Genomic DNA, 13,897 nt, shown 5'->3' on the forward strand with positions numbered 1-13,897 from the left:
GCTCATGACACCAAAAGGGATTGGTATTCCATATGGTACCACCGCGTTACTATTATTGGCCTATGTGTGAGGAGGATACTGCACCTTAGTGGTTTCAACTTAAATCAAAAATTTTGACTTTACAGACTAATTTTGTTTTTAAACGCTCTTTTGCATTGGCCAACGCAAAAGCTCTTATTAGGCGCCGCGAAGTAAGCGGGCATTGGCTAGTTATAAATAAAAGTCATTCATTTGGATAGTAAACAATTTTTATTATGGCAATTTTTATTATAACAGAATATGGAATCCACAATGTACACTTGTACTCAGAAAATTAAGCCGCCTATATATTTTTTTCAGTATTCATATATTTTTTTTCTTATATTTTTTTTTTATAAAGCTACAGTTCACTCTATTGGCCTTATTAATAAAAAATAAAATTTGTGGGTATGAAGTTTTTTTAAATTTGGTATAAAACTGTACGTTTACTTTAAATTTGGTATAAATTTTGAGCATCGTTTTGCAATTCGCTGATATATTGTTTTTGCGGGCTGCAGGGGAGTCGTTTTTGCGACCCGACGGCGAGTCATTTTTGTGACCTGCTGGCGTCCCATTTTTGCGACCCGCCGGTAAGTCGTTTTTGCGACTCGCCGGCGAGTGGTTTTGCTTTTCATTCGACGGCGAACAAATTGTTCACCAAAACGAGTCGGAAACGACGTCGACGCGAGTTTTTAGTTTTTTAAACTATAATTTTATTAGTTTTCTAACTAATGCCTTTTGTTCTAAGGTGTCTTAACATATGCTTAGTTAAATGAATGGACTTTTTATGTGCGCTTAAAATTGTATTAGTTTTTCAGTTGTCTTAGTTAATACTCGGTATTCCTGATTTCCTTAAATCCACTAGATGTAAGATTTCTATCAGTCAATTTTGTATACTCTTAACTTGGATCAATGTAATCAAAATATACTTTTAAGCTTTTGTATATTTAACTGTCAATAATATTCAAACAACATTATTTGTGAGACAACATTATTATTGTGTGTTATTATTATTAGGTGACCCTCGCTTGCCCTTCGCTGGAGTCTATCTGGAGTCAAGAAAAAGGATCACTGCTCGCAACAAACTACGACAAGAATGTTAATTTTTAAGAGTAACCTGGCAACGTAAGGTTATAAAGAACCCTCGCTGATTGAATTTGATACCTAGTGGCATCTCCAAGCAAAAAAAGTACTGCTAAACTGCAGTATATACGCAAATACGGCTTTAGAACAGGCGTTCTTGCAAATTTTACGTCCGAGAGAAAGACGTATCTACAGTTTCGCGTATATGCAGTAAAAATTTTAATTTTAGGGAGAATCCATCTGTCCGTCTTATCTGGGCTTATGTACATAAAGTCTCACCTTCTTTACCCAGGTAGGTAGTATGCGTGGGCACCTAACTTCAGCCCACATCTCTCCTTCGTAACAAACTTTTACTGACTACTAATTTCCCTATCAGTAGCCACATTCCATTTAAACGTTTAGTTCTCCGTTCATTGAAAAAAGGCGGGTATTTTTAAGTGAATTNACCTTCTTTACCCAGGTAGGTAGTATGCGTGGGCACCTAACTTCAGCCCACATCTCTCCTTCGTAACAAACTTTTACTGACTACTAATTTCCCTATCAGTAGCCACATTCCATTTAAAACGTTTAGTTCTCCGTTCATTGAAAAAAGGCGGGTATTTTTAAGTGAATCGATTAAAGATCTATTTTATTTCATTTTATTTTCTTGGTTTACAATAAGATTTTTGGTTAGTTATTTTCTTTGTTTGTTAATATACATAATGTACATATCTGAACGTTGCTTACACATTTGAGCCAATAATAAATTAATGAAATTGAAAATAATTTTCTAGAGAAGAATACATTTCGCTCTTTTGTTACTTACATACATACNATTTTTGGTTAGTTATTTTCTTTGTTTGTTAATATACATAATGTACATATTTGAACGTTGCTTACACATTTGAGCCAATAATAAATTAATGAAATTGAAAATAATTTTCTAGAGAAGAATACATTTCGCTATTTTGTTACTTACATACATATTAAGTACATAATAGATACATAAGTGTATTAAAAAACAATATTTTGATTAAATTAAACAAATACAATAATATATATTAACTATTAAATTCGATTTAGACTGAGAAGCAATGTGCTAAAAATGACTTTCATTGAACTCTGAACAATGAGTTTAGATATTCAGTTTGATGTAGCACATTTGTGTAGTAAATTTGGCATTTTCACACCAAAAAATGTAACAGTCCTAGAAAAAAAATACTAATCGATTCAGAAAAACGTCCGGAATAACATATCCAAAAAGCCCCATCGAGCGGCGTGACCTTGGTAATATTAAAATTATTTAATGGAAAACTTGCAAATTTTGTACAACTCAACACCAAAAACTCCCACTGCGTCAAATCAAATGCAACAATCAAAAATATGAAGATAGTTCATTGAAGAGGAAGAAAGCGATTAGTCGCTGCATAGGTCTTTCCACTGCAGTTACATATGTATGTATGTAAAGAGTTCCGTCGTCTACAACGTAGTATTTTTGATCTTCTTGATTAATACATTGATTTGCCGCAGTCAAAGTTCTTGGCGTTGAGCTGGACAACATTTGGTAGTATTGCATTAATTTAAATAATACACCGGTCATTTTCGATGGTCCTGTTTGGATATCTTATTCAGGAAATCTTTCGTAATCGANGCAATATTGACACCAAAGATTTTGCGCTAATTTTATTTTTTTACTAGTTATTTGCAAACAAATTTTTATGCAGCTTTTACACTTTTTGAAATATTTCAGCAACCATTCATTAGAATCTTATTATTTTTTGACAGCAATTAGAGAACTTATTGGGCACCAAAATCAGTTCAGTTTTTAAAATTTCGATTCTTGTTGTATAAAAAATTGTATTTTTTAAACAATTTAATTTCTTTTACCTACTTCTCATATACCTAGGAAAAGAATTAAAAAGCATTATTTGCGCTAAACATCCAACTTTACTTTCACAAACCCTGTACCTTTGATTGACTTAAAGCTTTTTACCAAAAAAAAAATGAACCAAGTTTAAAAAAAAGCGTGAGTACTAGGTACTCATGAAATTTGATGTGTAAACATATGCGTACGGCAAAGAATAAAAGTACATTTACATATAAATATAATCTCAATCAAAGCTCGTTAGGTGTCAAATTAGGTGTGTTGTTATTCTCACAATTTGAGGAAAAGTTAAGCTTCTTCCCTGTGCCACCATGGTCACTTTTTTTGCTACACATATTATGCTATTAAAATATATTTTAACCTAATATTTTATTAAAAATACCTTTACAAACCTCTTTTCCTTGCTAGCGTAAATTTTTGTTTACTTTTACATTTGACATTCCTCCTCTTCTTCGCAAATATAATCGATAAAACTAGGTTGGACACCAAAAAGTTATCGGTTTAATCTGAGATTATTTTATAATTATAATTAAACATTAATTTCACTTAATTTTATTCATTTTGCTGATTTAAACCTTTTTTTATTCATTTTCACATTTAAGTCTTTTAATACCTGAAAAAACATGATACTTGTATATACTTGTGACTCAAGGGCGTTAAAATATCTTGAAAACACCGCAGTAATTGTTGTTTTTGAGCTTGTAGTTTGAGCATTTCTCTTTGTATATATTCCTAACTTTAGTTTTTCTTTTAGGTATATAATCCGTGGTTCTGCTTCATTTGTCACTAGGTTTACGTAAAAGTCATGAATACATATAACATACTATCTTTTGTTTGCAAAATGGGAAGCTAATTTCATTTTCTTGGCATTTCCTCTTACTCTCGTCTTCTCTTTGTGAAATCTTGTATTAGCTCTGCTCCAGTACTCAATGAACTTACAGGTTTTTACACGAACTTGCAGGAAGTTACAGGAAAAATGATCCCGTACTCCAAAATGATGTAACTGAGTACGATTTTTGGAAAGTTGTGTAGAGAAGGAAGTTGCAAGATTTTACCCGATGCTTTTTTGGTTCCCGTACTTTTTGCTGTTAGTCGCTTTTTATCCTCACTTCAGAGAGATATTTTGCTGCTTGACATTTTACACGCAAAGTATTAGGTCAGAGCTATTATATCATCCATGCATATGTATATATACATATGTTCATGTATGTTTATCAGTTATCAACGATCCCAGTTGAAATGACTTTTTTGGTGATGCATTCCTAAAGTTCTTTTTTGCAGTTCGCAAACATTTTTTATGTATTTATGCATTTATGATGCATTTCCGAACGTTTTTTTGCAGTTTGCTTTTAATAAGGTTTTAAACAAATTAACAAATTAATGTATCGAATTAACAATAACAATCGCGCCGTCAAGTTTAAATAGCGGAAATCAGGCCTTCGAAACTTTCTGCTGGGCTATGCGTTACAGCTTCGCAAATTTTACCCCTACCGAAATCAAAGACTTATACACATCAAATATATCATACAAATGTACTTAAAAGCAAAAAACAAAATCTAAAAACTTAAGAATCAAATCAAGAATTATCAAATTATTATTATAACAGTATTTTTTTTTTTTATCAAAGTAAAATTGGATGTTTAGCGTAAATAATGCTTTTTGAATTCGTTTCCTAGGTATATGAGAAGATGGTAAAAAAATTCAATTGATTAAAAAATAAAATTTGTTATAAAACAAAAATTGAAATTTTACAAACTGACCACTTTATTTTATTGCGCAATAATTTCTCTAACTGCTGTCAAAAAATCATAAGATTCGAATGAATGATTGCTGAAATATTTCAAAAAGTGTAAAAGCCTGCATAAAAATTTGTTTGCAAATAAATGGTAAAAAACATAAAATTAGCGCAAAATCTTTGGTGTCAATATTGCACACCATGTTAACTTTCAAAAATCGGCCCATGAAATATAAAAAAAAACGAAAAGTCAACTTTGGGTGGCCCACTTGAAAAACTTGACTCAATATAAAGATGTCTTTATTTTTCTATTTTTTGTCCTTTTTTAATGCTTTCTTTTGCCTTTTTTGCGATTTCTAGTGCCTTTTCCATCCTATTTTGCCTTTTCCAGCCTATTTTGTTATTTTAATTTGCCTTTTTTTTATAGGTTTTAGGGTCCTAAAAATCCGTTTCCTGCTTATGAGTAAAACTTGCAAATTGTCATTTAGGCTGTGTGCGAGTTGACCAAAATTTTAGTACCTAAACTAATATTCCACTGGAAATTTCCAGCACTGCTACAATTTAGGAAAACAACTGCTAAAACTGTGCGAGTTCGTTTGACAACCTAAATTATTGGCGTATAAGTGATAAATAGGGCCCATTCAGTTAGAAAAAATAAAAGCTTTCCAACCCTTTCCATGTTTTGAAAATTGGTTCAATAAATATCGAAAAATTAGTTTTTTGAAAATGTTTGAAATTCCACTTTTACCACCCCTTGCACCGCCCCTTTTAATTTGCAGTAAAACATAATTCATACCATCAAAATCAAGAATAAGGAGCGAGCCATGCCTACTTTTTCTTTTTGTCTAGCTCATCGGCCCCTATTTCTTATTTTTACCGAAATCAAAGATATTTATACTGACACTTTTCTGAATTTTTCTTTTTTGTACCATAGAAAAGATAAAAATTACTTAAAACTTCTAAAAAAATAATTGTTAGATTAATCGCGCGCCCTTTTATATTTCACAGTTCAATTTAGGTTGAAAAGTATGCTCGGAAAAAAATCTAAATTTTTCCTATTCACCATNATCGGCCCATGAAATATAAAAAAAAACGAAAAGTCAACTTTGGGTGGCCCACTTGAAAAACTTGACTCAATATAAAGATGTCTTTATTTTTCTATTTTTTGTCCTTTTTTAATGCTTTCTTTTGCCTTTTTTGCGATTTCTAGTGCCTTTTCCATCCTATTTTGCCTTTTCCAGCCTATTTTGTTATTTTAATTTGCCTTTTTTTTATAGGTTTTAGGGTCCTAAAAATCCGTTTCCTGCTTATGAGTAAAACTTGCAAATTGTCATTTAGGCTGTGTGCGAGTTGACCAAAATTTTAGTACCTAAACTAATATTCCACTGGAAATTTCCAGCACTGCTACAATTTAGGAAAACAACTGCTAAAACTGTGCGAGTTCGTTTGACAACCTAAATTATTGGCGTATAAGTGATAAATAGGGCCCATTCAGTTAGAAAAAATAAAAGCTTTCCAACCCTTTCCATGTTTTGAAAATTGGTTCAATAAATTTCGAAAAATTAGTTTTTTGAAAATGTTTGAAATTCCACTTTTACCACCCCTTGCACCGCCCCTTTTAATTTGCAGTAAAACATAATTCATACCATCAAAATCAAGAATAAGGAGCGAGCCATGCCTACTTTTTCTTTTTGTCTAGCTCATCGGCCCCTATTTCTTATTTTTACCGAAATCAAAGATATTTATACTGACACTTTTCTGAATTTTTCTTTTTTGTACCATAGAAAAGATAAAAATTACTTAAAACTTCTAAAAAAATAATTGTTAGATTAATCGCGCGCCCTTTTATATTTCACAGTTCAATTTAGGTTGAAAAGTATGCTCGGAAAAAAATCTAAATTTTTCCTATTCACCATATTACCGACACTTTCCAGTGATTTAGGATTTTTCTCTATTTAGGTAGCAATTTAGACGTACTCGCACACAGCCTTAGTACATTTTGTAATAATAAACACGATATTTACATGAATTCCCTTCAATCATTGATTTTATGTCTTACTCCGGCTTCACATGCTGAATGTTTGCTTGGTTTCATGAAGATTATCGGTCGATTTAACAGAGATGAACGCATGCATTTTGTCGGGCAGGTTTTGGTTTAAAACATCATTTTCGTCTGATTTATCGCCTGAACGTGATTCTCTGTAAAACAGAAAAAACTTTATTCTCATCTTTTTAAGTTTTCTTTATAAATTAAATATGCAGAAGTTAAATCCGAATAGGACACGACCTTCACCCATCTGTTTAATGGATGAAATCTATTTTGTATCAAATTTAAAGTGCTAGTAAATATTTCACGAGTGGGTTAACTGAAAAAATCCTAGCCAGGTTACTTTAAATTAAGTATTCAAAAGCTGTTTTTTTTTTTTAATTTTGCACTCATTTGTTCAATGAACAAGTTTCATATATAGTATATTTTGCTTTGCTGCCTTTATGCCTAAGTGCACATTTAAAATACCTCCCCCAAAATGCGAATCAGCGGCATTATTTTTAACATTTATAAGGAAACTGCTCCGATACATGCATACTAAATACCTGCACATTAGCGATACCTACCTTAAAAATTTGCAACTATTATCAATTATCAAAGAAAGTATTACGTTTACCTGTACTGCCTCTACACTTACCCTAGATTTACAAGCTTCTATTTATTTTGCTCATATCGCGGAACAACGAAAACGGCTATAATTTTTTGAAGTTATATAGACAATTAGATACCATTCAGAGAAAATTTCGCTTGCAGTAGTTTCTACGTGGTAAGTGCTCCTCCATTATTTGATTTCATAGCGATTCGGATACCTTCCATATTGGAGTAGTAAAGAAAATTCGCTTAAATGCTTTTTCGGTTAAGCGCACAAGTTTTTCGTGCAAATATGGATGGGCAGCTAAGCAAAATATACTGTATACCAATCGAAAGCATAAAGCCTATAGATTGTGTTAAACAGATGAGTGAAAATTACTAGTATTGGTTGCGTTCCCCAATTTTCTGGGCTAAAACCTGCAAAACTGTCACAAAGCAAATGAAGCCAGACAACCGAGTACGGGAACGCCATCTGGTAAATTCCTGTAAATTCTTGCAACTTCTTGCGACTTAGGGAACGCAACTATTACTTACCTGTTCATAGCTGTCAAACAGATAGATAGGCCTGGAAAAAAATAAACAACCCAACGTTTTCACATTTTATGGGCTTAATACTCTCGATTGATATATAATTAAAAAAATATAATAATTTTTGAATACTTCATTAAAAATATCATAGCCAGGATTTTTTCAGCCAACCCACTCCTGAAATATTTACTAACACGTTATAATACATTTCCGCTGCATTGAAATCTGAGACTTCGCGAAATCTTTCGAAATCCAGTAGGATTTCCCATATTTCATATTTTCATGATTTCGGTTTCTTAGATTTCAATCAGATTTCAACGAAATCCTCACTTTTGTAAAACGAACAAGCTTTTAGATACTAAAAAGTTCAACCCTGTAGACTGCTTCACTGAAATGACAAAATTGTATTCATAAACAAAAGCACACAAACTAGAGTCCAAGGTACATTAAAAACATGATACAAAAAAGAAAGTAGTTTCGCTTTGAAATTTTTTGACATAAGCACAGTATGACGTTTATACTTTTCGTAAATTGCTCGAGTATCACTGCCACCTCAACAAATTATTGTTTTGGAATTTTTATTATTTTTTAAAGGAATTTTTTATGCATTAAAAAATAACAACACGCAAGGTAAGTTTACTTAATTCATCATTAGCATAGCTGTTAATAAGTGAGAATTAATTTAAAATACCTTAAATAACCTTACCGCAAAAAATTTGGCATTATATGCAGTGTTCCATAAGATATTATTATGATATTAGGATGTTGCTTTAATTTGGAGCTTTTTTAGAGGACATATGAACAAAGGAATAGTTAAAAAGTAGCTTATCGTCAATGAAAGCACTATTGAAGCATAAACTTAGAGGGAGGTAAAAAAATTTACAAATTCTTAGAGCTCTTAGTTATAGTTTATAGACAGATAAACTACTCGCTCTACTGCTGCTGGTGCAGCGTTTCACTTAGATTGGGCACATCCATCCAGAGGCTGAAAATTTTCCGCCGAAAAGCCTTGGTGGCAGGGATGATAAATGAGTTTTTAATTTTTGTACCAATGGACAAAAAGATTGTACTAAATCATCCGAAAAAGTACCAAAATTTAAAAGACCGGACAGACATATGTATATGGGTAATTTCCAAACAAAGTGTTCATGGCAGGTATTTTATATATTTTTTTAAGATTGATAATCTTATCCTCTAAAATCGTTTACTGACGCGAATACGAAACTGCTTTCAGGCTCTTCAAAAATTAATTTTTGTTCTTATTTTTGCATTTTTGTAAAATATTTTCCAGAATGTAACATTTGCATATAACTTTTAAACTCATTTATCACATAAGCCAATGTTGGAGGTTTTTTCCGCCTCCTTCAAGACATTAACGTGACGTTTTTCTTGGGAGGCAGGTTTTTTGTTTAATCTTTCTTCAGCAACAATTTCCCATATATGCCATTTGAACACTTTTGGAGAAACAAGCAAATTAAATAAAAAATCCTTTTGCACCTAAAAGTGACCTTCTGGAAATATTTCACTTTTTTTCTAAAAGTCTAATTTCACGAAAATATAAAATCAAGGAAATCATTGAAACCCCTGAAGCAATAAATAGGCATTGGTTACTATCTTATTTTTAGTGTTTTTTGTATAAAAAAAACTGGGTGACTTTCCGGAAATATTAAGCCTTACTCGTTAATATTAAATACCTTTTTATTGGTTGGGCCAGTGTGTACTGCACCAAAAATCTGGAAAAATTTCGTCCGTGGACTTGGATGCGTAACGTTATATGTACTTGTATATATGCATAGTTTAAAAAGGCCATGAAAGCCGTAAGTTTCCATTACAATCAATAATTCAAGTTAATCAACAAAACCATATAAGTATGTTCATTAAGTGCGAGTAACACAAAGAAACAGTTGCTTATATTATAGCAACAACTTTTTGATGATTTTAAAAAGTCTTTCGTTTTTAATAAACACCACGCATTTACCTGTATAAAGTAGGAAAAAGATGACTGCATTTTTATCCACAAGTCGAATTTCTACATAATTTGTCGTAATGCTGTATTTTGAAAAGATTTTATCAAAAATGTCGATGTAGTACCAATGTACTTTTGGGATCCAAAATGTATCAAAAAAGTACAATTGTACCATCAATTCCATCACTGCTTGGTGGAGTTACCATGCACGTGGCCATCCCGAAATATGCAGCTAATCGTACTAAATAATGATGAGAATAATTGCATAAACAAATAGATTATCCATGTGCATTACGCAATGTAATAGGAGTATTTTACTAGCCTTCCGTTTTATAATTAATTTTAGAAATAAAATGATGCTCAAAATATATTCCTTGAAATAATTTTGGAATAACTTTTTTTGAAGTAAAAAAACACTTTTTAGTTTCTTCAAAGAATATGGTAGCTTCAGTTTAAAAGAAAACGTCAAATGGGAGCAATGGCGGATAAGAAGAAGAAGTGAAACTACCTTTAAATATTTTTATCATGATTAAAAACAGGTAGATGCCAATTTGATATCAAACTTTCAAAAGTCAAAGTTTTCGGGGGAGTAAAAATAAGAATGAGCGTGTGCAAGGAAAAATAAAAAATTACATTTCACTGGCTGACGTTTTTAAGTAAATTTGAAGTTTATTTTGATTTAATAATTTTGTTTAATGTAAATTGGTTTATCGTTTATTAAGCTATCACAACTGGGTTGATGAGTTCCAATTCCCAATTTTTGGCCGATGCCGATGCCGATTTATCGTCCGGAGGGCAAATAATAGTTCATTCGAAATTACATTTCCTAGTTGTACTCATAGTAGTAAAAATATGCAGCTTCTGCTGACTATAAATGTGTTGTATTGAATACAATTTGTTAATAAACACTAACCGTAAATTTTAAAATAATAATGAAAGTATTGTTGTAACTTAAACATTTTAACAATCCAGTGAAAAGAACCCGAAGTTTGTTTGTTATCCAACAAAAACCATGTAAGTAAAAATGTCAAACTTTGTACAAAAATTAGAAAAATTGGACAGCTTTTCAATTAGGTTTTCTAGAAACATTCCGAGTATGCAGTTTTTAGCCCGTTCAAGCCCGAAGTGCAAATTTTAAATAGCTAGGACTTACCGTTGATTTTTGGCAAGTAAGTAGAATATCATAGTTTCCCGTGAATTTGATCAATTTAACTTAATATTATTAATTGCATGTGACGAGTATTTACGCCCCGGCGTCTTTGGGTTGTTAAGGCGCTCGCACGTAAAGAAAAATAAGTGAAAAAAACAACAGCGTATTAGTGTGTAATTCTTAACAATAATAACAAATATTTGCTTTATTTGTGGAGGAAAATGTTTAATAAAACAGTGTGAATTGAAATAGATATTTTGCTGATAGCTTGATGAGATTACCTTTCTGACGTGGTATGGTGGCTGGCAGTCGCTATGCTGGTCTTCAAGGAAGTGAAGGAGTGCCAACAAACGAAAAAGGGTTTGAGCCCGCCGAACAGTAACCTTCGTTGAGTTTCCCCTCAACTTAGTTACCGTACGGCGGGGCATATTGTTAACGGCTGGAATGTTAGCCTATCTTATATATGTGTGTGTGCACTCAGATACAAAATTATTTAACGCGCATTAGGGTGGTGCAGCATACGCAAACTATAAAAATGGAATACGGAAGGTACCCACCATGCCACGTCAGAAAAGATAATAAGTTTGACGGTAATCACTAGAGACTGGAAGTGCTCCAGGTTGCACTTAGTTCTCGCTCGTCACACCCAGGTTGCACCGCCTCTTCCTAGATAGCTATTGGGAAATTAAAGAGAGAGTTAAAAGAACAAAATGGACGTGGTTTTGATTTTCAATGCACTTTATTGCGTGTATTAATCAACTAAGCCCTCTAATTTGTTTTTATTTTTGGTAAGCTCCGGAAACCACTAACCCAAATATGGTTGCCTGCCTCAATAAGCCACAGACCGAAGATGGCGGGGTCCCTGTTAGCATGACCTGGGCATATACATCGACGCCTAGAGTCAGACGGATCGGGGTAGCCCGGTAAAAATTTGGATCGGCCAACCGCATAAACTGAAATGGCGCGGCAGCCGCGGGGTCTATGTCTATTGTCGGGCTCAATCGGTTGTGTTGTGCCATGATTGTCGCCTGAGTAGTTACGCGTTCAGCAACACCGTATTTTTCTCTGAGTACTAGCGAGCATCTCCGGTTTCGCCAGAACCTCCGTGTTCTAATTGTAGGTCCCGCGTCAGGCTAGCGTCGATTACCGTGCTGGGCGCGCAGGGGTCAATTATTGCGCGGACCAGGTGCAGGCGTCCACCAGACTCGATTCGAACGATGGCGGTCGGTGCAATCGGCTGAAAAGAGCGTAAGATCGGTGGAGCCATCGTACTGTTGTCTGTGCGACCGGTTCGAAACCCCAGATCGTCGAACGGCTAGAGCCGCATCCTGCTCTCGGTTCTGCTCTCGTGGTCGGCGATATGGTGCTTTCCCAACAGTCTTACGTCGAGACAAGCGGAAAGGACCAGTTCCCGCGCCATCACGACTCTTACCGTTGGGATATGGGGGCGGTCGGAAAAAACTAGTTTCCGAGCCACCCGGATGCTGTGATTGGGACTGGGCAGGCTGTCTGAAGGACAAAGTTGCAGACTGCTCTCCCTTCGCTTCTCATGTTCGAGTGGTGGTCGGAAAGAACGGGTTTCCGAGCCGCCCTTACTTCCACAGGAGCGACCTCAGTCGTAGCTTCTTCCATCTCTGCCTCCTCGACCTGCTGAGCCCATGACTTATAAGGTTCTTCTATGTGGATAGATAAGGCACCCTGGGAACTGTTGTCATCATCCTCTATATTGCGTGCTGGCTGCCAGTAGCGGTGTATGAGGATCGCTCGCAGTCGTTCTTCTGCCGTCTTACCACGGTAGATGGGGCAAAGTCTTATGCCGTGGTCTTTGTCGCACAAGCGACAGGCGATTGGAAACTCCTCCGAGCTCCTCTCAGTTTTAGAGCGCAGGGTTGAGAATCGGGTCATTCTGCAATTTGTAGTATTTGGTTGACCAAAATTCTGCTTTGCTTTGAATTTATTATGAGTTGGGTGGCAAGTGGTGGGTATTCGTGCATTTGCTATCGTACATATGTATAGAAATTTTACATAAAATATTTACATGCGTCTAACTCCAGCCTTATAAATTCCCTATGTAGTCCCTGGTGTGGCCGTAGCATTACTGTACTGCTATTCAGGATTTTTCTAGATGGCGCTCGTGATATTGAGCGACGTCCCAGTGTTATATTTACGCGCTTGTGCCTTTGGAATTTAAGGTGCTCGCGCGCATGAAAAAAAAATAATGAGAAATATATGTATATGTATGGAGAGGCATGAATATTATCTTATTTCGTGAGTTTTCATTTCTAATTCTTTATTTGTTTTATATCGATGCATAAAACGTAATCATTTTAAACTTCATAATTTATTCGGGGCTAATTCAATGCCACGCAGTGTATAATCAATTCGTGACTAATTCAATGCCACGCAGTGTATACTGACAGAATAAATCGCCAATATCGTAGAAAATGGTTGAAAACATTATTGTGGGGTTTTGTTATTAAGCACCATAGCCTCCTACCCAAAAGAAAAAAAATCCCATTATTTTTCATAATGGTGCGAAACTTGACTAAACCGATCCATAACGAATTCAGTGTTGCCACAAAGTTTTTAATTTTTTACCAAATCTCAAACAAAAAAAATACCAAGCTCAGAAAAAAAATTACCAAATTTTTATGAGAATAACATTCGTAAAACTTAGGTAATTATTTTGGCAGCGACGGAACTACACCACGTCTGGAATTGTGGCCCGCTTAGATCTATTCATTTTTTTTTTGAGTGAAATTTTTTGTTTTAAACAATTGTAAAAAGCTTCAAAGTTATAAATTTTTATAATTAAAATGCAAAGCGGCAACGCTGAAAGAATTGTGTTTAGTTAAATGGTCTCGTTCCAACCTCATGCCCGGTAGAGGGCTGCGTGCTGTCGTCAAAGAGCGTAA

General features: G+C 34.2%; 1 protein-coding gene across 1 annotated transcript in view; it reads right to left on the reverse strand.

Moving 5' to 3' along the window:
* Positions 1-6,456: 6,456 nt before the first annotated feature.
* LOC108375209 (uncharacterized) overlaps positions 6,457-13,897 on the reverse strand; it is a gene marked incomplete at its 5' end in the record, with an annotated part of 14,654 nt that continues 7,213 nt past the window's right edge. The window contains one exon of the mRNA XM_017631315.1: positions 6,457-6,899. Within this exon, the coding sequence (XP_017486804.1) occupies positions 6,767-6,899 (133 nt within the window). The remainder of the gene's footprint in view (positions 6,900-13,897) is intronic.

The sequence above is a fragment of the Rhagoletis zephyria genome, unplaced genomic scaffold, assembly GCF_001687245.7.
Source record: "Rhagoletis zephyria isolate East Lansing unplaced genomic scaffold, Rhagoletis_zephyria_1.1 Rzeph_scaffold_08629, whole genome shotgun sequence".
Taxonomy (NCBI): domain Eukaryota; kingdom Metazoa; phylum Arthropoda; class Insecta; order Diptera; family Tephritidae; genus Rhagoletis; species Rhagoletis zephyria.